At 39.9% G+C, this 25,637-nt stretch overlaps 1 protein-coding gene across 4 annotated transcripts in view; it reads left to right on the top strand.

Annotated features, from left to right (window-relative positions):
• Positions 1-25,637, top strand: part of nphp4 (nephronophthisis 4) — a 184,772-nt gene that overhangs the window by 13,260 nt on the left and 145,875 nt on the right. For 3 of the 4 annotated variants that reach the window (XM_067394737.1, XM_067394735.1, XM_067394734.1), the window contains exons 3-4: positions 23,479-23,648; positions 24,233-24,297. In XM_067394737.1, coding sequence (XP_067250838.1) covers positions 23,479-23,648; positions 24,233-24,297 — 235 coding nt within the window. The remainder of the gene's footprint in view (positions 1-23,478; positions 23,649-24,232; positions 24,298-25,637) is intronic. The other variant, XM_067394736.1, reaches the window with a different exon arrangement.

The following is a 25,637-nucleotide window of genomic DNA, read 5'->3' as shown; positions in this document are numbered from 1 at the left end:
CTGGCTTGTTAGATGCTGATAAAGTGATGGCTTGAATTGACATCTCTACTGTAACTGAAAGAGTCTACTCTTGACACATTTTAGCATATGTTCAAATGGTATCAGTGTAAAGTTAATCTGATTTTAGCGAAGAAATCCTAATCTCAGTATTAGAGCGTAAGCCTGTGTTGACGAAGGAATCTCAGCTCAGCGGCATGTAAACTGTACCAGAATTGATTATTCTGCTTTGGTTGGAGAAATACCAATTGCAGTATTGCTTAACCTGTTTCTGATGAATGAATCTCAGTACAGTGTTATATAAATGTAGATTTGGGTAATGCTCCCCTGTTATAGTTAAGATTGATGTCATTCATCTAAACTTTGCCTGCACCTACAAGCATAGCTATCTTTTGACCAAAACTGTGTTTCACTCGCTGAAAGGAATATCAGTATTCATGCACAAGACGGACTTAACTATATATGCTTAAACAAGCTTTGACTTACAGCAAACTGTGTAATTACCCTTTAAACAAGTACAAGACGTTGTTTAAAGTAGAGAGAAGAGTTTACATGAGTAAAATTTGCAAATGCCAAAACATATTTGCATTTTACTGAATGTAATATCAAGTTTTTGAAAATCTGAAAGTATAAGCGTCACATTTTAACTCTATACGTAACTTGTTTGAAATGAGCAGACAGTCTCAATAAACTGTTTGAATTGCCCAAATGTGCATTGGTTCCCATGACAACGACTTGTCACAGGAAGTGCTAACTCATCACCCTGTGATGCCATATTGTAAACAAACCAGGCTAGGTGGCTAAGCTAACCTCACCTAGCAGCCCTGCACCTCAGGCTAAGCTAACTAATAGCTTCTACAGTTAGTGGTTAGCATCATTTACGTGAAGCCTTTAACTATAGCTTGTGTGTATGCAGTGTGAACTGATCTAAACCAATTTCCCTTAACCACATTCCTGGTTTTCTGATTTCTTTCTTTCCTTACCTTTAATTCTTCTCAGCTAATTTCACCTGCACTTAGGTGCATTTCTCCCTGAACACTGTTCAGCTAAATCTGCAGTTACTAGGGTGATTAAATCTAAATTTAATTACATGTAAACTGTTTAACTAAAGAAGAATTCTAGGATTTATTGAGATATTTCAATAACACGTTGACTAAACTTCTGGGAGGGACACACACATGGTGTGGTCCTGAACACGCTGCAGCTGTGACCAACTATAGAGTGATTTCCAAAGCTAATCTAATTGTTAATCACTAGTGCTATTGACTATTCCCAATACCAGGTCATTCTGCTGTTTTAATCACTTCTTTAAATATTTTATTGATTTTAATTATAATAGCAGTCAGCTATTTGTTTTTACTAGTATTTCTTTCATCTATGTGATTTATTTACATTTTCCTGTTTAGTCTTGTGTGGTTTAATTTCCCAATATAACCACAAGCAACTAGACATACTCTCCTTCTTGATTTTGTTTATTTACAACAGTTGCTTCAATTTTATGAGCCAGTTACAAAGGAATCCGAATGATTGCTATGGCATAATTTTGAGCACCACTAATAAGCACAATCTAATAGGAAAGCTCTCCTCTTCCTCTCTCTTTCTCTTTTCCATTTGTTCGGAGGTCAAGCCTGTTGTGAGCCATCAGTAAGAAATACTAAGAAATAATCTGACCACAAGAACCATCTTAAGTCATTTATTAAAGCTAGCTGTATTTTATACACCTGGCTGCTCACTGTGCCTTTAGCCCTAAATTCTGTTTGATCTTGCAGTAGTCTCTTGCCCTTACTCTCACCACAAGCGTGCCTAAATGTTGCAGATGCTCAGCCTAACTGCCCAGATGGCAGACCAAAAGGACTGGCTATGTGTCGTGAGGAACACCCTCCTAACCAGTGCTGCTGAGCAATTACGGCACCAGAGCCAAAAGCAACTGGACAAAGATGGAAGAGAAGTAAAGGCAGATGACTCAAACCAGAGGTGTGATCACAATGATCTGACTGAAGTCAACTTTTTCTTGGCCCACATCCTCGCTGTTTTGAAACAGGAGGTGGACAACCTCAAACTCCAGATCACAGAGACTCACAAGGAGCTGATGCATGCTAAAAGCCACATAGACCAGCTAGAGATGGAGGCTCGGGACAGACACAAGGACCTGACAGAATAGAGACACAGAAGAAAAGAGAACTGAGACTCTCTTACCTGCAGCAAACAGAACCACTGCAGGAGAAACGTCTCACTTCACCGCATGGAGTCAGCAGAAGAACCTCCCCCAGCCAAGCACAGAGGTACAGAGGGGGAGGCCAAAGCCTTCTGCTTGACACCTTATCAGCCATTTTCCTGAAATCCTCTGCAGCTGCAGAAGGAGAAGGATTAATTCAGACAGACCCAGGTACCAGACCTACCACAGGGAGAAGCCAGGGATGGGAGCATCCTCTCCCTGCAGACACAGCAGGATCTCCAACAGCAGGCAGCCCAAGGACGACTGGACACGCCTGCATCGGACCTGCAGGAGCTTCTAACGCTAGTAAGATAGCTCCTTGTACAGTTCTTACCTGAGGAGTACTCAGCAGTACAAGCTTCTGACCACTCACACAACACCAGCTCAGAGACCTGAGCTTGTCTACTGTCTACATCAACCGCAATGGAACGACGACCACTCCAGGAGACACATACAACCAGAGCCCATCACAGCCTTCCAGCCTTGTGTGCCAGTGGTGTGTCTGATCTTTCTACACCTTCAACGTCGCTCGCTGGTGTCCATAGAAAGAACAACAACGACCGAAAGGGGGGATGTAACGTCTGGACCAATCAGCCACACAATTATTCATTGTATTTAATGAATTACCCATAAACTCACTCTCCCTATCAAAGTTCTCTGAACTCATCCCCCTAAAACTGTAACCAGCATCCCAATGTTGCTAGCACACAGGCCAACCTAGGTGTCCTGTTACAGTTATATGGTACTTTTATGATCCAGAAGAATTCTGGAGAGACTAGTGACTCATTCTTCCTGAGAAGGACAAATAAACTCTCTTAATCCTATGTATTCTCTATATAACCACTTGGGAAATGTATAAACATGTATCCAAGTTTCCCATCTCATGACTTTCCTTTTATAGGCTTTATTCTATGTATTAATTCTCTCTTTTGAACTATTTTGGTATTAATGTTCCATAGTTGCAAATGTATAGTTAACTGAGATCACATTGGCAGCATGCTTGGTATCTACGGACTCCAACTTTCATTTCCTATTTGGTAATTTATGTCACATGTTACTAACTCTGTGACACATTAGTATTATAAGAATCTAGAAGGTTATTCTCTCATTCATCCAATCCAGTGTCTTATGCTAATATCTTGCTACAGAACAAAGACTCGTAAAACTTCCCTCTGAAAGGGGAACTCCTTATTGGCTCAGACACCTCAAGAGGGTGTGACATCTTCACCCCTTATATTCACTGATCACAAGGAACCCCCTCTCTTCCTGCTCTTCCTCCTCTTCTTCTCTTTTACTGATGAATGCTGACGTCAAGATGATGCTTTAAGAAGCTAGAAGCTTCTAAGGAACCCCAAGCTTGTGCCAGGCCTCGGCCTAGACCTTCCATTCACCAAAGATCCTCTGAATCCAGCCGGTTCTCTTTCGTCAAGAAAATATCAGCAAAGATTCAACGGGAGCCTCCACAAATTGCATCAGGACAGTTTTAATTCAACTTGGAGAGACATGCAAGTATCAAACTTAGTCTCATTATCGGATACATTGAGTATCCTTACCCCTTTTAAAGAAGGGCCTGTTAAAACTAAACTGATGGTTTGCTCAAGGCTGTTGATCTGCTGAATGTCCAACAATGCTGTAACTTCTTGCTTCCTGTACTCTGCTTTCTCTCTCTCTCTTGGTAAACTGTATGCATGTATGTGTGTGAATGTTAGAGTAGTTTAAGTGTTTAGTCTAGTTAATAAAGTCTTGTTCATGTCACACGTAAGGTTGTCCGTGTTTTGCGCTCATGTACGGGAGTCCCTATTCATGTCGGTCCTGACTACAGGCTTTTAGTAGAATAAGATTGTTATTTCCCATAACCTGGAAATGAACATTTCTTAGTTAATAAACAATTAACACTGTGTGTTCATTGAACAACAGGTTAATTGATTGTAATATTAATTTTATTACATTAAGTTAATTTTATTGACTGATTAAAATATTAATAATTAATTATAACTAGTTATGATTAATTATTCATATTTATTTTGAGCTAATTTGCTACACTGAAGAAAGAAAGACATGAACATGTCTTTTTATTACTATTTTATTATTTTTTCATTACCTTTTTATTTTGAAAGTGAAATAATCCTTTAAAGTATACACTTAAAAAATCCATTTTTTTTTTTTTTGCCTGGAAGACCTATAGTTTCATACAGTCATGTGACCAGGATAATATCGAGAAAATTTTGCTATCGCGATACCACGAAATGGATAATACCCTTACATTCCTACTAGCAGCTGATGCATGTTATGCTTTAATCTGGTCTTCTTCATCATTATTTCCAGTCATCTCTATACTATGATGACAGACTAAGAAGATGAAAATGATTTGTGTTTTGACTTGTCAGACTGTGCAATGTGTACATCTGCCTTGTCTGAAAAAGTTTTGTTTAAATCATGCTTAGTTCGTAAATTATGATTTACCAGAACAAGGACTGGTGACAAATTCTGCAAGTTTGGTGGGATTCAGGGGTGACAACATAAATGTGAAACGAGTATGTTTAACACCCAATCAACACTTAAAGCAAGTGAGGTGATAAAAATACATTGCTCAGAAAAATCAGCAGCTTTGGATGTCTCACTGACAGCTTTGTTGATTATGGTGGGAGTGGTGGGAATTTATATTTATTTTACTTAATATTTAATAAATTAGAAATACTTACTTAGAAAAAATAACTAAAATAAAATCAACAGACTACTTTAGAGGATGTCTTAATTATGTAATCCTATTACAGTATATATAACAAAGAATGAAGAAATTAGAAAAACTAACAGGGCACTCAGTAATCTGGTAAGTTTGTGCACACTGAATCATATTTTCTCAAATAAAGAGAAGTAAAAACTAATTTTACATACAGGGCATGAATATGGCATAGTGGGAAACTGGATAAAGTGCAGTACAGTTAAAAACAAGGGTTTAAAGTTTGCCGATCATGCGTCTTCAGTGAAGCTGAACTCCTGTCCACATTCAGTTCTCACATACTCATACAAAGAATACACGTTTTTATGCAGGCTACAAAAGCACACTTCAGAAGATCTTACAGCTGCATTCGACCAAGTCTGCAAGGTTTGTCAAATTAAATGTTTATTAGATTTTCAAATGTTTGTTTAAATGATACAAATGCATATTTGCTGAATGTTGTCGGTAAATGAGAAAGTATTGTTTGCCTTTTTATTAGTAATGACATAAAAGCAAATGCTTTAATGCTTTATCGTATACTGTTTACTTTCTTTGTTTAACAGTTTAACAGTCTAATAACGTATCAGGACTGTTAAAGGTGCCATGGACTCCTTTTTCACAAGATGTAATATAAGTCTAAGGTGTCCCCTGAATGTGGGAAGTTTCAGCTCAAAATACCTCATAGATTTTATTTATTATTCAGTTTTTTAACTGCCTATTTTGGGGCATGATTTAAATATGCGCCGATTCAGTGCGTGTCCCCTTTAAAGGCTTGCGCAACACCCCCCCCCCCACACCCACCCCCGAGCTCGCAACTCTAGCTGTGTGAACTTTGTTTATGCAATGTATTATAATGTAACCCTCAAAATAGATCTTTACAAAGTGTTCATCATGGAGCATCATATCATGTAAGTATAGTATTTATTTGGATGTTTACATTTGATTCTGAATGAGTTTGATAGTAGCCTATGTTCGGGCTAACGGAGCTAAAGCTAACATTACACACTGTTGGAGAGATTTATAAAGAATGAAGTTGTGTTTATGAATTATACAGACTGCAAGTGTTTAATAATGGAAATGACGATGGCTCTTGTCTCCATGAATACAGTAAGAAACAATGGTACGTTTAACAGTATATTAGCAACATGCTAATGAAACATTTAGACAATTTACAAATATCACTAAAAATACAGTGATATCATGGATCATGTCAGTTATTATTGCTCCATCTGCCATTTTTCGCTGTTGTACTTGCTTGCTTACCTGCATAAAGTCTGTTGATTCAGCTGTGCACAGATCCAGACGTTAATACTGGCTGCCCTTGTCTAATTCCTTGAACATGGGCTGGCATATGCAAAAGTTGGGGGCGTACATATTAATGATCCCGACTGTTGCGTAGCAGTTGGTGTTATGTTGAGATTCGCTTGTTCTTCAGCGGTCCTTTGCAAAAATCACATTTACATAAGAAGGAGGAAACGATGGTGTTTGAGACTCAATGTATGTCATTTCCATGTACAGAACTCTTATTATTTAACTATGCCGAGGTAAATTAAATTTTCAAATCTAGGGCACCTTTAAACAGCGACCATAAAGTAATGAAGACAGAGAACGGGAGCAGCGTTCTCAGCGCGTTCAAAATAAAAGTCCCGCTTCTGACACATCGGCCAAACTTAAAAACTTATCCGCCGATATTTAAAAAAATACCAAAAGTCAGCTGATATATTGGCTTTGGAGATATATATCGGTCGACCACTAATTTCTAAAATAAAGTCGTCATGAAATAACTTAGCTTAAACTCCGCCCCTTTCTTACAAATGACTGCAAGATTGCATTCAGATCTGACTCTATCCAATCAACAGCTGATGCATAGAACCATGTCCCCACCCTACAGTTTTTATATTCTCATAATCAGTTGTCATGATACAGAAAAGATCGCTTAATTTCTTCATTCAATATAATTTTTTTAGCATTTTTAGAAGAATGTACTGTGAGTGGGCATTTTTCTATTTGCCAAGACCTTTTTTCAGGTTAGTCTTTTGACAATGTTGAAACTTGTTTCTTGCTTGCATCCTTGAGAGCAGCTGGTCTGTAAAACTTTTTTTTTTTTTTTTTTTTTTTTTGTTAACTGCTCTGTGTATATAGTTTGTTTTGAAGGTGAGGAATGAGTCAATCTAGTTTCAAACTCTTGAACACAAACAAGGGACAGCTGGATTGTTAGCGGGGCCTACAGTGACGTTTCCCTTTGAAGTGCAACAAAGAAACAACTTTATCAGGTCTAATTGCTTCTCTGCTCAAGGAGCACTCTGAGCCAGGAAGGTCTCTCCTCTGTAAGTGAGTGCAAACAGCAGATCTATCCACACACAACTGTGGACATTACATCCCTGCCATTCTTTTAGACATACTGGTTTAATCTAGCTTGTGCATTTCCTGAAAATATGGAAATCGTTGCAACTCCAGCAGCACTTGCAATGCCAATGTTTTGAGAGATTTTGTGTATTTAGCGAGCTGACAGAGATGTATGCCCTTCTCTTCACAGGAAGGAGCTGGTGTGTGCGTGTATACAAGCATGTACGTTCTCAGAAGCATTGCTGCAGCCTTTTTCAATCCTGTGGCTAGTGCACGGTGTCAGCAAATTTTCCAAATCATTAAATAGGGCTTCATCGTGATTCTTTTTTGTGGAAACGCAGGCTGGGGTTATTTTTAGATAAATAATGGTCCACAGATTATTGCTTAGAAAATGCAGCCTACCTGTTGCTTTAGGGGCTTCTGGTGCAAGTAATGATCATATAAATTTGCTTGCTCTAAAAATGATCCCATCTGTGGATCAAAGTTGCAGCAAGAACATTACACATTTGTTACGGCATAATTTTCGAGAAAACTGATGATAAGAATACTGCTGAATAGCCAGGGATGCAATTGTAAATGATTGGCTGAAACAAACAAACAAAAAGGATTAGTTTACTTCAGAATGAAAATTTCTTGATAATTTACTCACCCCCATGTCATCCAAGATGTTTGTCTTTCTTTAACCATATAACCATAAAAAGAAATTATGGTTTTTGAGGAAAACATTCCAGGTTTTTTCTCCATATAGTGGACTTTAACGTCTACAAATGGGTTGAAGGTCCAAATTGCAGTTTCAATGCAGCTTCAAAGGGCTCTACACAATCCCTTCCAATGAATAAGGGTCTTGTCTTGCGAAACAATCAGTCATTTTGTAAAATAATTAAAACTATTTATATATTATATTATATATTATATACTTTTTAACCACAAATGCTTGTCTTCTACTAGCTCTGCGATGCGCCACGCACTTCGTTATCGCGTTGGAAAGGTCACACATGACGTAGACAGAAATACCGCGGTAGGGCATTAAACTCCATCTCATTTTCTCCTCCAACTTCAAAATCATCTGACATCGTTGTTTTATCTTTTTTTTTGTAAAGGCCGTTTGATTTAGTCTTTGCACGTTCACTTTGTAAACACTTGCTCGGTACTTCCACCTACGTCACGCGTGACTTTTCCAACATGATTACGTCATGCGCGGCATATCACAGTGATGAGCAAGATGAGCGTTTGTGGTTTTTTAATTTTTTTTTAGAAAATGACAGATCGTTTGGCTATATAAGACCCTTATTCCTCGGATTGGATCGTGTAGGGCCATTTGAAGCGACAATTTAAACTGCAATTTGGACCTTCAATCCATTGGTAGCCATTGAAGTCCACTATATGAAAAAAAAATCCTCAAAAAAATTATTTTCGACTGAAGAAAGAAAGACATAAAAATCGTGGATGACATGGGAGTGAGTAAATTTTCAGGAAATTTGAATTCCAGTCGAAATAGTTTTGGAAGGCTGAATCCAATGACTGAAACAATGGAGTTTAATTAGTGCTTCTCTGATTATGCATTTTTACCATTTCAGCATCAGGTAAACATGTCAGCAGTGTGAATGTACTTCACTGTAACCAAAAAGGATGCTAAAGTAGCAATATGCAATGTTCGGCTGAAATATCGAGGAATGGTTTTGTTGCCAAAGAACTTTAATGATTTCATTTTTTGTTAAATTAACTTTCCTTTCAGCTTTGGTGTTTGAGTGAAAAATTTATTTCTGTTCATCACTACTGATAAATACAGAAGAGATGTAAACCCAGGGCTCTACTGAAAGGACCCCCCATTTTTATAAAACCTTCCAATATTTTCACTGAACCCCAAAATAATTATCAATGCATTACTAGCTTTGTTGTAAATATGTATCAATTTTCTTACATTTTTTTTCTTTACAAAATATTTTTTATTCACAGTTATTATATTTATGATATTTTTTATGATATTTTTTCTTTATAATAGATGATGCTTTTGTTTTGATGTTTTGTTTTATGCATTTTGCAATACATCAAGGGCCAGAAATGCAATAATAATAAATTCAAGTTTTCATCTCTCATCATCAACCACCTTTGAATAGCTCAAGGTTGATGCTAACTTTAGTATTTGCATTTACTTATCGTGTCAGTGCTCATTAAAATACTTGTCAGACTTGTTTGTTATTGAGTTTGCATGACTTGTCTGTCCGACACGACGGGAAAAATCTGATCGTCGTCCTCCCCGGGATGTTGGGGCCAAGGGTTTTTAATTTGGGTGAGATGAGCAGAGCTTCTCCAATTCCCACCAAAACAAACAAACCATGGCCTGGGCATCATGCCTGAGGGCAGAGCCGCAAAAACAACACAGCCAAAGTAAATAGAGTCCTGCAGCAGTCAAACAAAGCGGCTCACAGACCTAACAGACTCTGCTCCATCAAATCACTCTACATGCAGACATGTACACGCATACTCTCACTCTCTCCACCATTAAAAAAACATTCTAAACTCACAGATGTTTGTAGCATACTGATTTATTGGATTTTCAGTATGGTGTTGCATTTCAGAATAATGAGTGGGTGACGACGAGTTCAAATTCCCACATGTGTGAGCAAGGGAAGGTATTGGTGGGTGATCAGAGAAGGTTAACACAGTTTATCCCGCCAGGACTACGGTATTGATCGGCGAGGTCAGTGAAGTTTACCTATGGTGTACAGATGTCCCTTAAACGGAATCAACTGCTCCCTGTTTCTCAGACCCCTTTTTGCACATCCTGCTCAACTTAATTGAGTTGTTTGTATTGATTTGCTATGCCTTCTGTGTGTTTGGGACACTTGTGTATTGACAGCTGGCTTCTAAGACTTATCATTCTTTGCGTAAATGTCCAACACCACAGAGCACAAAGACGAAGCCTGATTTGTTATGACTTTGGCCGAATAATGCTCCACTGGTGCCATTTGAAGAATGTTTCACCTTGTTTTTATCCAGTCAACATAGGAATTGTAGTGTTAGGAATAGTGATCGACCGATATTGATTTTTTATAACCGATACCGATACCGATTATTTGCATGTTTATGTACCCGATAACCGATATGTAGAACCGATATTTATTTACTGTTATACTTCTGTTTTTGACAATTATTACAACACAAATGAGCTGAACAAACCATTTTATTTATAACAATCACTCCCTCCTTGCATACAAAAAAAAAACTTTATATTTATACACAAATAAATAGAGGGGTCTGAGTCCAAAAAATTAAAGTGCAATTAACTAAATAATGTTTATGTAGTAAATCAATTGATTATATAATCTAGGGTGTTTTAAACGAGATAATCTTGTCAACAATTTCATGCAGTGGCCGTGCTTGAGGCTTCCTGATCATCAACCCATTCAGGTGCTGAGCAATATGAACAAACTTTTTTTTCCGAGACTATATAAAGTTAAACAGCACTTGTCAGTTGGCATTTTTTGATCTAAATTTAATCTAACGTTAAATCATGTAATGCCAACTGACAAAGTGCTGTTTGACTATAACTTAATCAACCGCGATCGCGCATGTAGATAATAAATAATTAATTTCCACAAAGCGGTAGGCTATATGCTATGTGTATTAGCGAAAAAATTATGTAGTAAATGATAATATAATCTAGGGTGTTTAAACAAGATAATCTTGTCAAAAGTTTCATTCAGTGGCCGTGCTTAAGCCTCCTGATCATCCGTCAGTTGCTAAGCAATATGAACGAACGTTCCCTTTCGATACTTCACTCGTACTGCGTATGGGGAAAGGTCTCCCTTTTTCCCCGCTGCTGAAGCCTTTTTCAATAACGCAGTGTAACTGCACCGTCATTGGTTCACTCATAGACAAGTTGTTGAACCAATGACTATGGTGACAAAGCGCGCGAATATTCCCGCCGAAATGGGCGGGGTATAGGGCTATATAAGCAGGCGTTTCGCCATAGGATTTCAGTGTTTTCTCCTTCAGCGACGACATCTACTTCTCTTCGCTGATCTCCGCCTGAAGCCAAAGAAGCTCGCCGCCTTCTGCTCTCGCCGCCGTCTGCTCTCGCCGCCGTCTGAAGAGGCTCCCGCAGCGGACTCGCCTGGACTCGCCGGTGGAAGAAAGCGCCGGCGCCCTCGCGGACTGCAGCTTCTAGCGCCGTCGCCGAGCCGCCGCCTCCCGCCTCCCGCTTCCCGCTTCCAGCCGCTTCCTGTGTGTTCCCTGCCGCCATCCGGCGCGCCGCCTGAGAGCTTCATCCGCGGCTAAGAGCTTCCCTGCGCTCGCGGGTCGCCTTCTTCACTGAGGGCGATCTCGCCGCTCGCGCCCTCCCGTCTCCTTCCTCCCGCGAGCCGGTGAGGAAAAGACGGCGGGGTAGAGCGACTCAGCGCCAGGAGTTGAGCGAGCTCACGCCGGCCCAGCCCCCGCGTGCCTCGCCCTCTCCTCCCAGGGAACTCTCTCCCGTTCTGTTCTCTCGCCCTGAGCAGCGTCCCTCCGCAGAAGCGAGTGACCTCGTCTCATTCGGGGGAACAGACGACGAACAAGACGACTCCATGTCTCTTGCGGCTTCCGAAGCGGAAGGTTGGGCTGGCGAGCCGGAAGCCTCCCTTGGAACCCATCGAGCATGGCCAGGGCATGGATGCCGAGCTCTTTCGCATCCTGTCTAGGGCCGTTGAAGAGCTGGACCTCGAGTGGGCCCCTCCAGAGGAGCCGTCTCGCAGCCGCCTGGACGAATGGTTTCTGCCAGGCCGCCGCCAAGCACCTCGCCAGCGTTCAGCGCCCTTCTTTCCTGAGGTCCACGAAGAGCTGACGAAGTCGTGGCGTGCTCCTTACTCTGCCCACCTCCACACTACGCACCGCTCCGCCCTCACCGCCGTCGACGGCGCCGAGGAGAAGGGATACGAGCGCTTGCCACCCCTAGATGAAGCGGTGGCTGCTCACCTCTGTCCTCCCGCGGCTGTGGGTTGGAAGACGAAGAGGGCCCTTCCTTCCAAGCCCTGTCGGACCACCTCTACTCTGGCTGGACGGGCTTACACCTCGGCGGGCCAAGCTGCCTCTGCGCTCCACACCATGGCCATATTTCAAGTATTCCAGGCCAAACTCCTCCGCTCTCTGGATGAGTCTGGAATCGACGCGCCAGCCTTCAAAGATCTCCGCAGCGCCACGGATCTTGCCCTGCGAGCTACGAAGGCTGCGGCCCAGGCCATCGGCCGTTCCATGGCTAGCCTGGTCGTGTTGGAGCGCCACCTGTGGCTCAACCTAACGGAGATCAAAGACCTAGACAAGACGGCCTTCTTAGACGCCCCGGTCTCGCCTTCCGGTCTCTTCGGGCCTGCAGTGGATGGCTTCACTGAGCGCTTTACTGCCGCGCAGAAATCGTCTCAGGCTATGAGGCATTTCTTGCCTAAGCGCTCCAGCTCCGCTTCTGCGTCTAGTCGCCCCAGGACTGCGCCGGCTCAGCAGAACAATCCAGCCCCACCTGCAAAACAGGCAGCGTCGCCCCAGGAGCATCGCCAGCGCTCGCGCCCTGCGAAGCGCCCTCCCTTCCCGAGGCGCCAGGGACCCCGGCCCAGGATTGTGCTGGACCCGGTGCCTCCGAAGTCGTCCTGATTCGTCGGACAGGAAGAGGATGGGGGACCGTCCCGTTACGACCGGACCACCCCAAAAGCTCCCACGAGTAATTTCCCCTCCGCCTCGTTTATTTCTGGGCGTGGGAAACATACTCCAAGTGACAGCTGGGCCCACACCTGTTGCGCCCACTCCAAACACCGTTTTCACGGCGAACAAATTTTTACCTCATCACAAAAAGAGCAAATTTCCTCTTCCACCCCTCGTGGTGTACGACCCTCTCAACGGCGGTCTGTCACCCAACATTATTCAACCCCTAGCCACTCGGGCCGAGGCCTGGCAGGCCATCCCCGATGTGTCAGAATGGGTCATGGGGATTGTAAACCAGGGCTACTCGCTCCAGTTTGCACGACGGCCCCCCCAAACGCCGGGGTGCTTCAAACGTCGGTCAATCCGGACGACGCTCATGTCCTCCGGGCCGAAGTCATGTCGTTGCTGGAAAAAGGAGCTGTGGAAACGGTTCCTCCGTCAGAGAGCGAGACAGGCTTTTACAGCCGCTACTTTCTGGTCCCCAAAAAGGATGGCAGTCTCAGACCCATCCTAGACCTCAGGCTTTTGAATCACTCCCTCATGAGACGGAAGTTCAAAATGCTGACGCTGAAGCAGATCCTCGCGCACATTTGCCCCGAGGACTGGTTCTGCTCGCTGGACCTGAAGGATGCGTATTTTCACATCCAGATAGCCCCCCGTCACAGACGATTCTTGAGATTCGCTTACGAAGGGGTGGCATACCAATATACGGTCCTATGTCTCTGGCTCCCCGCACTTTCACCAAGTGCATGGACGCGGCGCTTTCCCCTCTGAGACAGATGGGAATCCGGGTTTTGAATTATCTCGACGACTGGCTCATCTTAGCCCGTTCGCGAGTCGAGCTGGAACGCCACAGATCCGTGCTCCTCAGCCATCTACAATGCCTGGGTCTCAGGGTCAACTTAGCCAAGAGCTCGCTATGCCCCACTCAACGAATCTCGTTTCTGGGAGCAGTTTTCGACTCGGTCCGTATGACGGCAGTAGTCTCGCCAGAGCGCGCCCTGGCAATTCAGCAGCTCACGGCATCTGTCACGAACAAAGCCTATCTCCCTCTGAAGTTTTTCCAGAGGCTGCTAGGGCTGATGGCTTCCGCCTCCCCGGTGCTGCAGCTAGGCCTTCTTCGGATGCGGCCTCTTCAGTACTGGTTGAAGTTCCGGGTTCCTCCCAGAGCATGCCGGCACGGCCGCCTATGTCTCAAGGTCAATCGGGCCTGTCTTCTAGCCCTGAAACCTTGGTTTGATCCAGTATGGTTCCAGCGCGGAGTCCCTTTACGGGCGGTCTCACGGAGGACGGTGCTCTCAACAGACGCCTCCAACTTGGGCTGGGGCGCTGTGTGCGAGGGCAGACCGGCCTTCGGCTCGTGGAGCAACGAGGAAAGCCATCTACACATCAACTGTCTAGAGATGCTAGCAATGATGAAAGCTCTTCAGTTCTTTCAGGCTAACTTGACGGGACGTCATGTTCTAGTTCGGTCTGACAGTATGATGGTGGTGTCATACCTAAACCACCAAGGCGGTCTTTCGTCCAGCCGCTTATGCGCTCTGGCGAAACGTCTGCTGGAATGGGCTCTTCCGAGGCTTCAGTCGCTCAGAGCGACTCATGTTCCTGGCAGGAACAATCTGGGTGCGGACATTTTGTCACGGAGCAACATCCCCTCCGACGAGTGGATGCTCCACCCCCAAGTGGTCCTCACGATCTGGGAGCTCTTCGGGAAGGCAGAGGTAGACCTCTTCGCCTCAGAAGACAACTCTCATTGCCCAACATTTTTCTCGAAGGAAGTAGATGCTCTGGCCCACACATGGCCCAGCACGCTCCTTTATGCTTTCCCTCCGATCGCACTGATCCCCCAGGTCATCAGGCGTATCAGAGAAGACCAGCACAGAGTCCTTATGGTGGCCCCGCTCTGGAGGAACCAGGTTTGGTCCTCAGAGCTATTCAGGCTCTCTCTGTATTATGTAATATGTGTTCCTTAATAAAAAAAATGTTCATGAACTTCAGCATTGCATGATACTATTTCACAGTGATTTCCATCATTTTTACAGATAATAAATTGTATTTACCTGTGAAAACAAACCTGGAATGAGACATGAGGCTTTGAGGAGAAAAACAATAGATTCTTCATGCATTCCAGTGAATTATTAATGGGATATATGTTTTTCTTTTTCATACTATTATGGAAAAATGCAAAGGGACAAAAGAAAATAATCACGAGGATAGAAAGCAGCGACTGAAAAGAGCTCTTGCCATATATTCTTGTAATAACATGTTATGTTAAAATACCAAGCGTTACGTTATTCTCATGATGTCTAAAAAATAAAACATGAAATAAACATTGACAGCTCATTCAGTCAAAATGACGGATAAGCTTTATTTGTAGGGCAACCTTATGATATGAAATGATTCATTTCAGTCTTTTTAAATGGAAGGATGTTTTGACATTAAAAATGTAATGTAAATGTCTGTAGTATCACTGTTCAAGAGCTCTGATACCCGCAGAACAAAACCTGCAGAATCAGCCAATAAATTTACCTGAACTGCTATGTAATATTTACAAATTTTTGATTCTAAAATATGTTGTTTTTCTTTTATAAGGCTTGTATTTATCGAAGTATAGTACTTGCTTTCCTCTTCATTGGTGTTTAGAATGTCAGGGCTGTTTGGTTTTGACTTGCTTTAGCATTCTGCCGTTTGTGGTTCCCTATGGGTTTATAACAGAGAAATTTTGTCTCTAATTTAAACGGGTCGCACGACTCATGCTGCGCTTTCCCACTGGTTTGTGCAGCTTTGTACAAATTGGCCTGGTTTCTATAGTTGAAACCGGTTTGCACAGTGCTGTCCGTTGGGCCAGCAGATAATTGGTCTGCACTGCGTGGTTCAGTTGGGTAACGCTGTTTCATCCCACTTTTGGAGTGTTTGCCATTTACGCAACAGAGTACTGCAGCACATAATCACAGTGGAGCAGTTTTGTAGTTTGACATAATTTAGTCACACCGACAGGAAAAGTGGTTACTTTTTTTAGTGTCAGTCATGCAACCCTGTCTGTTGTTTGATCTGAAATGCATTGAGTCTTCAGACCCTAATAGGGCTGTACAGTAATCAAGTCATCTGGTGATCTGGTGTACGTTACCTAAAGTATATTTGCAATAGTTCCACTTTAGCACAATCAATTATACTTTAGTTGGACCTCAGCACTGCTTCCGCACAATTAAATTGCATTAAGTACAAAATTAGTTGTTCCGGTTTAACAGACTTTAAGTATACCAGTTTAGTATACCACAAGTACAATTGCAGGGTATTTTTATTTAGCACATAAATATGTAAATGTATTTGTAGTATACTTAGCACAAAATAAATGTATTTCAATTACATTTTAGTATTTATTTTTTTCACTAGGGGTGTCACATGATCTTTCAGAAATCATTCTAATATGCTGATTTGGTGTTTAAGAAACCTTTCTTATTATAACGAATGTTGAAAACCAGTTATGCTTAATATTTTTGTTGAAACCATGATACATTTTTGAGGATTCTTTAATGAATAGGAAATTCAAAAATTTGTTATATTTTTTTTAACAGAATTTGTAACAATATAAAAACTTTACTGTCACCTTGATCAGTTTAATGCATTCTTTCAAAGTAAAAGTAATAATGTATTTAAAAAAATCTAATTGACCCCACCACACACTTTTGAATGGTAGTATAACTTTTGAAACTGTATACATTTCTTTATAAATGTTATATATATATATATATATATATATATATATATATATATATATATATATATATATATATATATATATATATATATATATATATATATATATATAATATATAATATATAAATTATATAATTATTAAATCTAACATTTGAGCCCCTCAGCAAGAGCCCTGAACTCTATGAATCACTTTCACGAGGTTAGTTAGAGTCCCTAGAGTCTGTGTTTATCTGCTTTCTGTTGCTTGCTTATACATTTTATATTCTCTCTTTCACTCTTATATGCTAGGTGACTTACACAGTTAGTAATGCAACATTTTCTCAGAGTCTTGAACTCTGTACTTTAGAAGGTCCCTTTTTAGTTAATGAGCCCATAACAACAAAACAGCCTCGCAATAATCCCTCTCGCTATGCGTGACAATCTCAAACCTGCTCCCAGCCTGCACTGGATCACATTATAATGCTACTTTACTAGGACTTTGTGCCCTTGTGAATTTTACAGGGATATTTCACAACTCATCCTGACTAATGATTTGTTGACTGCATTTTTGGAGGCGTCTGAACGAGTGCAAACTATTTCTGGCAGAGTGGATCAGAGGCCGTATTCTGTCTCTGCTGATTGGCTTATGAAGAGCGGGAGAGGAGAGATCTGTGTAATGATAATCTCAGCTTCTCCTACTGAATTTCTGAAGCCTATTTATTTTTATGAGGGTTTATGGAGTTGGCAAAGAATCAGGAGGCTTGATTGTGTCATGAGTGTTTGTGTTTTTGAAATGCCAGCCTGTCCTGTCTTTCAGCTAATATTCTCACCTCACAATCGAATGGATTCACAGTTTACAGATTATTAGCTGCTAATGAGAGTCAGAGGTTTATAAAATTGGATGCGTGGAGGCCTGTGACTCACCATTTTGAATATGATCACATGAGATTTCTTTGTAATATTTTTGGATATTGAGTATTGTGCATAATCTCTTCTCGTATTTTACATTTAATTACCTTTGCTTTCATCTAATGCTCACTTTAAAATTATCTTTAAGAACATGAATAATTTAATAATGCTGTTGAATGTAATCTTTAGATCTTAAAACGACACTTGAATCAGCTCTTTAAAATGATAATTATTTATTTTAGAACTATGAATCATAACTAATGTGCATAAGAGAAACAAAGAAACTGTTCTTCAAAACTTAATCAACAGTCCACTGTGTCGAGAATATTCTAACGCTATTTGGTCTCCATTATGGTGTGCATTTCAGAAAAATGGATTTAAAAGACATTATGATGTATCATCAATGTGATTTTCTTATCTGTATCTATAGGACTGAGAGGAGGGGAAAGCAGTCTCAAAGCATGAGTGAAAGAGAGGAGACCCTGCCTTTTGAATTGGAAATATGTATCTAGAGCTCTGACATAACCAGCCCTGCTGGTGCGCTGAGGGAATCTTCTCAATGCAAATCATTATTTCCACTAGAGAGCAAACACTCGGTGTACAAATTCATATAAGAATGTTTATTCAGCTCACTGCGGTTCATTTGAAGTTCAGAGTAAGACCAAAACAAGAGCATGTCACACAGGTTATGTGCAGAAGACAGGTAAAGTGATGAAAGGAGACATTTTTCAAAAGTTAGTTTTGTTTTGAATTTTACGTGACCCTCGTTTCATGCTGAAAAATAGTGGTTGACCTTCAAAGACCCGCTGTTGTAAAACTGGAAAATATAATACATTTTTACTAGGCCAGTGGTTCCCAAACTTTTTAGAGTGGAGTACCCCCTGAAGGGAGTATCATCCTTCTGCGTACCCCCTCTTTTCCACTTAGACTGCAGTCACATCTTTACCATTAAGGGACAATATTTGCCCCCTAAATTGATTTTTCCAGTGCATATTTTTACCTTTATGAATGACTTTATAAAATAATGTTTTAAATAAAATGTTAAATAGAGAAATATGCAATGGTAAAACTTTTAAATATTAAACTAAAAGGTGGCAGCAAGTCACTTTTTTTTTATGAGTGAGTCATCGAGTCATTCATTCAGTAACGAAGCAAGTGGCTGTGAATGAATCATTGAATCAATGACTCTCACGATTAGTTCAAAGCCGCAGAATTGTTCGCGAAACAGACGTTAGTGTGTTGTAGTTCTGCTGTGGTTTTCGTTAGAACTATTATTTCATTGCAAAATAGAGTAAATACTGACAGTACTGTGTTTAAAATTACCTGTTGTATAATAATGTCACGTTTGCAGTCATGTGGATATTTGGGAACAATTGCATTCTTGCGTTATCATCATTAAAAACAAGAACTCACACAAGGTAAGTTTGAGTCTTAAATCGAAATTAATCCACTATCTGTGTTTATATTTGTTCTTCATGCGAGTAAGTGCTAAATAAGTGCCTTTTTTTTACAATGGTGCATTGTCGAGAATGACAGTAATTTAGCTCGATTTAAGGCAGCAGATTCTGCACGTAATCTATCATATACATGCTGCTTGTGTGGATACAGTCATTTTTGACTGCAAATTATGAGGTAATTTGATTAAATGTACTGGATTTACGGCATTTTGGCAGTTAGAAAAACATGCTCGATTTTATTATTATTTTATGGTAGAATTAAATGAACTACTCAGCATTTTGTTCGCGTACCCCCATTTGTCACCTCACGTATCCCCAGGGGTACGCGTACCCCAGTTTGGGAACCACTGTACTTGGCGATCATCATCTGATTTGTTGAATTATCCAGGATTTCCGGATAGACGTGTGCTTTGCATTCTTTAACAGTCCACCTGGAAACAAAGCAGTCATGATGCCAGACCCCCTCATGGAAGAAAAAAGCCATTGTGTTTACAACTGTGCCAATGAGTGCTTATCAGGATCAACTAAACGCTGGATTTTGAAAAGTATGTGAAATTCACATAGCGCCATTGTTGCAGTAAACTTACATGACATTCTTGTAGGGACATCGACTTTACATTTTCATGCCCCTAAATATGATGCTAAACAAAACAAACTGCTTTACGTCGACCAGACGTCCTCTCGGGAGATCCTTCGCCTTTGAAAGCTTCTATGGAGTCCAAACCTTCTGCTGTCAATTCGTACATTTACTGACATATTATGAAAAATGTTAAAATATATATATATTTTTTGCATAAACTTAATAAGCTAACGCCTTAACAACAACTTTTAAAAAAAAATTTTTTGTGAATATGTGAAATATATCAACTTTTATCTGAAGGTGTGTAAATTTCCCACTACAGGTGGTCATGTTGTTTTTAAAGCTGCTGTCCGTAACTTTTTTTGTGTTCAAAATTTACAAAAATTATTTAATCAGAATGTACAACATGAATCCATTTTCCAAACTTGTTTTTTTGTCTTACCCTGAATCATTATAGTACATATAAGTGTTTATATTCAGATTATTTCAGACCAGTCTGGTAGGACCCGCTGCAGAGTATCACTGTAACTGCGTGACTCGCCATAGACACACACGGAGAAAAGTAGCTCCGGCTACAATGTTCTTCCGCAAGACGGTGTGCAGTTCTGTTTATTAACCGCTAAAGAAAAAAACGAAAAATCGCGGACTGCAGCTTTAAATGCTGCCTGTGAGCTAAACAAAGAATGTATGCACAAAGTCAACAGATCTAAATATTCACAAAAAAAAAAACCGTTTCAACATGAAACCAAGAAATGAGACCTACACTTTCCCTGCCTCTCCCCACAACCTCTCAAAAATTTGTATCCCCCAGGATATAGTGCCCATTTTAGGGTTAATCAACCCACTCTATAAGCACTTCTTTCATGGTTGTATCATATGTCATTGTTTTCTTTGGAATTCTGATCTTTGTGAACCTATACTTTATTCTATGCTACTTTACTGCCTGTAAGTAGTATGAATTCAATCAATGGCACAACCTCTGCTCTGCATTTAAACTAGCCTCAAGTTTAAAACCCTTTCAACCCACACAACCCAAACTTAGCAGGAGCTCTTGTGGTCTGATTTTAAGACTCAAGTACCATCGACCCACATAGCCCAAAAAATCAACCAGAGCACTTCTGCATGCTATTAAATCACTTGTAAATGGACACATTGAAATCTTTGTCGGCTTGGTACTTTAGGAGCATGAAATACAGTGGAATTGAAATAAAGTGATTATTACATGAAAGTACATTATTTATGGCAGAATTTTTGACTGACGTTTGTCATACAAAGTTTAAAGAGTATCCTCATCCACATGAATGTGCATATACACTTAAAACACACATTAAAGCCCATTATTATATACATCATATTCTATTAGCAACAAAATATATATATTAATGATTTTTTTTTTTATACAAATATTGCACAAATATTAGTATTAGGCATAAAAATGCACATCATATCATAAACAGTACACTGTGCAAAATATCTCTAATGATTAGGTTTTGGACATATAGCAGCCTGTCCTGTAATTGCTGTTACATGGACAAGGACAGGGTCTTCCTATTGGTTTTCAAATGTGAGATCTTGTTCGGATAATGCATACAAATGACCTAAGTAAATATGACTTGCTGTGCTCCGTGTGCAGGGTGCTTGTATTGATTGTGCTCTGCTCTTCTGCCTATTTTGCAGAATTATTTGCTTTGATGTTTGTGTAGATTTTATTTATTTTTTTTCCCTAAAAGCCCTTCCTGCATAATCAGAGCTGCTGCTATTGATTGGTGTGGTGTAAGTAGGTGTTTCTTGTAATTGTTAAACTGGTTCAGTGGTTGCTAAACTTTAATGGACGCCTCCATCTCTCATTTGGCTTCAAAGCTAAAGTGAGAAAACATTGTTATTGTTATTCTGGGAAATGAATATTTCCTTGGGCTAAACATTCGACTTGCAGTCTGTGAGACAATTTGTGAGTGTGTGAGAGAGAAATTTGTATTTTCTGCAGAAGAAAGTTTGAGGCTGGTGGAAATAGTAGGTGATGGCCTGCATTTTCTCATAGATCCCCAGTGAGATTCTTTCAAGAACCACAGGATGCTGGACTAAGTCTCTGTGTGCTCTTTTAAAAAAAAAATCATTATGTCCAGACCTCCTCTTTAGGTTCTTTTCTCAGCAAACCTCTGGGTTTCCTCTCATAAAGTTATGTTACAGGTTTAATATCCTCCTACACAATTTCTCACTTTTCGCCACAATTTTTCATGTCCATAACCTTGTGTTTCTCTCTCTGTTTTCTCACCCTCTTATCTCAGATTCCATTATTTACTGTTTTATTAGTGGAGTTTGCCAAAGCTAGTAGCACTATTATTATTGCTTGTATGTAATGTTAAAGGGTTAGTTCACCCAAAAATGAAAATTCTGTCATTTATTACTCACCTTCATGGTGTTCCACACCCGTAAGACCTTCGTTAATCTTCAGAACACAAATTAAGATATTTTTGTTGACATCCAATAGCTCAAAGCAATGACATTTCCTTTCTCAAGATCCATAAAGGTACTAAAAACATATTTAAATCAGTTCATGTGAGTACAGTGGTTCAATATTAATATTATAAAGCGAAGAGAATATTTTTGGTGCACCAAAAAACAAAACAAAATAATGACTTAAATAATGATGGCCGATTTCAAAACACTGCTTCAGGAAGCTTTGGAGCATTGTGAATCAGTGTGTTGAATCAGCGGTTCGGAGCACCAAAGTCACATGATTTCAGCAGTTTGGTGGTTTGACACGCGATCTGAATCATGATTCAGTATGCTGATTCATAATGCTCCGAAGCTTTTTTGGGTGAACTAACCCTTTAAGGGATTTTAGGACATCTTACACTTTTCTGGGTAATAACTCATCAACTAGTGTTTGTGCTAGGGACAAGAATAACACCTCAAATTGTGTGGCTTGTGCTATATTAAATTTCCAAGTGATTAAACTTGTAAAAAAAAAAAAAGGCTCTTCTACTCACCAAAGTCAAGTAGCCCTGTTCTATTTTAATATATTTTGAAATTTCATTTAGTCCTGTGATAGCAAAGATGAATTTACTGTACAGCAGCCATTACTCCAGACTTTAGTCACATGATCATTCAGAAATCATTCTAATATTCTGATTTGTTGCTCAAGAAATATTTCTTATTAATATCAATGTTCAAAGCAGTTGCTGCTTAATATTTTTTGTGGAAACTCAATACATTTTTTTTTTTTCAGAATTCTTTGATGAATATAAAGCTTCAGTTCAAAAGCACAGCATTTATTTTAAATAGAAATCTTTTGTAACATTATAAATGTCTTTTTTGTCACTTTTGATAAATTGAATGCATCTGACCCCAAACTTTTGAATGGTAGTGTGTAGCATATCTTAACTGCTTGATTGCTTTTATCATCACCAAGGCCCTGTTTCCACCTGGTATCGATTGGATCTAATGTGGACAGCTCTAAATACAGGTGTATTTGGTGGTCTAAACGTGGTCTAAAAAGTTTTATGCTTGTCCTTAGTGGAAATGCTTATGTGGTTGAATGTGTTCGAACACTAAAGACCACCTACTCTCCGCATACTGACTTAATGCGTAAACTTTATGGAAAGTGAACTAGCCAAGTGGAATTTAAACTTTGTTGACAGAATGTAAACATTATTATCGGCCAGCTCTAATCTGCTAAATGTGGCATGAAGAGCATAAGGCATGAAGATATTAAATTATTATAAACATTAACATCATTATTTCGTATAAAACTTTGAAACAATGTGTATTGTTAAAAAGCGTTATACAAATAAATTTGACTTTGATTTTGCATGAGCAAACAATGTTTACAGTGGGGAAAAAAAAAGTAAAAATCTTATCTTTTTTTTTTTTTTTCTCTCTCTCAAGGTTGTTTACTTCCACACTTCCCTGTGTCTGAACTCTGTGGTGGCAGTGGTGGAGTTGGTGTCTCTGTCTACCAGGGCAGACGGTTCCCAGGATGCAGTGGGATCAGGGTTCGGGCTCCTCCAGCTCTTCACAGGTCGCACAGACAAAAGCATCACTCAGGGAGAGGGCAGGTAATGGTCAACACCAGCAGTGCAGAATGGGAATTTCCAAGAGTCAGAAAAATGACACTCCTTTAGACTCCAAAGCACAGTCTCATTCACTATGCAGCAAATGCTGAAACAAATAAAGAGTGAATAAAGTGGTTTTAATTGGCCCACTGTTCAGCAGAAGAAAGAACTGGATGTGTGCCTCTTTTAATGAGTCTGTAATTTCATGTTGTCAGTGTTGTACTGAAAAATGAAAAATATCTGTACAACACCAGAATGTGGTGGACTTCTGAAATGAGTTGGATGGGTCCACTCCCCACTGAGTTTTCTTTTTTTTTTTTTTTTTTTTTGTTGTCTTATTTAAATTCATGCCACCAAACACATTCCCCTCCTTCCACATGTTCCACAAAAGCAGCCACCTCTGAAACTTTATCTGTTAGTGTTGCTTTTGGGCAGTGCTACTTTAGTAAAAAGAATTCGTACTGACCCCAAACATTTGACCGGTAGTGTATATTTGATCCATAACATCATAACAACATGTATACATTTCCAAGTATTTTGACTTATTTTTATTTTACTTTTATTTTATCCATCATTTCTTTTTTTAGGTTGAGCCTGTTCAATGGGACCCCCAGAGCCCTCCTGCACCCAACGCTGAAAGACCCTTTGCAGTGTGAGTGCAACCACTCTTAATAGTTTATAGTCCACACTGTTTGCAACTCAATTCTGCCAAATGAATAGTGGATTCACTCAAAGTTTGTAAACATGAAATTAGAATTGACCCTCATTAGTTTCTTAATTCATTGCCTGTTATTTTTGATGCATTGAAATGAATGGCAATAAAAGTAATTTCCAATATATTTGGAAAAAATAAATGTATCACAATACCATTGTGATACATTAAGATGTTCTTGAGAGCAAGCCAAACCTGCAGTCTCCATATTCCGGTCAGAAAGACTCCTCAAAAATGTGTACCAGATGAGTTTCAGAAGGAATTCAAGTGTGACTCCGTTCTCATATGTAATGCCCTATTGTCACAATCCAATTAAGTCCATGCCTAATTTTTCTTATTGAATAACACCTACATGCATCACGTTGCTGAAGTGAAATGGGTTGTGAATTGTTTCGTGTTGACTTTTAAAGCTGAAGTGATCAGTCAGTATGAATGTGGGTTTTAAAAGATGAGATCATTCTCAGTTTTGTTCTAGGCAGTTTTCCATGAGTTATTTAGTTCGGTACAGTAGATAGATGTTTCATTGATGTGATTACCCCAGCAGCACAGCAGGTATTTGAAGGCTTGACTGAACTGGCCCGATTTCTGGGAAAGCGCATGTAGTGAAATTTGACACTAGATAACATATTCAACTCATGGTCTCAAAGGAGTCAAACTGAGCTAGAGACAACAGCAAGAGCTTAGTAATAAATAGTTGATAAATAGCACTTTATGGTTTCTGACGCTAGTGATGAGAAACTATTTGCATGTGTGTACATTTGCCTCGTTTTTCAAATGCTTTCAATATTTAATCTGTCAGTTTGCCTTGACTTTTTCCATTTAGATTTGTTTCCACTTGAAAGAAAATTGAATTAGGACTATTTCTTGCAGTGCTGTTCTAAGTAAACAATCTCCATCATGGCCATTTCAGATCTTGTGTTCCGATCTTTCCTGACACTGAGGTGAACAGGCTGCTTCTGCTGAAGGAAAGTCTTAAATGTGCAAATGAAAGAAAATAGTTGAGACTCACCTATAAATAATTGAAGGGATTCTTGAAACAGATTTCAAAAAGTAGTCTTAATTGCTGAAGGTTCTTTAATGTTCGCCCTTTTTTGCTGTTGTGTTTGGCAGTTATTTCTTATCCAGGAAGATGTATTTTTGACCTTGTAAGTGTTTATGTGCTTTCCTCTATTTAGGTTCTTATTATTTTGTTATATCTTATCAATATGTTCCACTTTTTTGCTGTTATTTAAATGGTTGTTTATACCATGTACTGTATATTCATTAATTTTCTGTCTGTA

Source organism: Chanodichthys erythropterus, chromosome 9, assembly GCF_024489055.1.
Source record: "Chanodichthys erythropterus isolate Z2021 chromosome 9, ASM2448905v1, whole genome shotgun sequence".
Taxonomy (NCBI): Eukaryota; Metazoa; Chordata; class Actinopteri; order Cypriniformes; family Xenocyprididae; genus Chanodichthys; species Chanodichthys erythropterus.
This window is presented reverse-complemented; position numbering and strand designations above follow the sequence as displayed.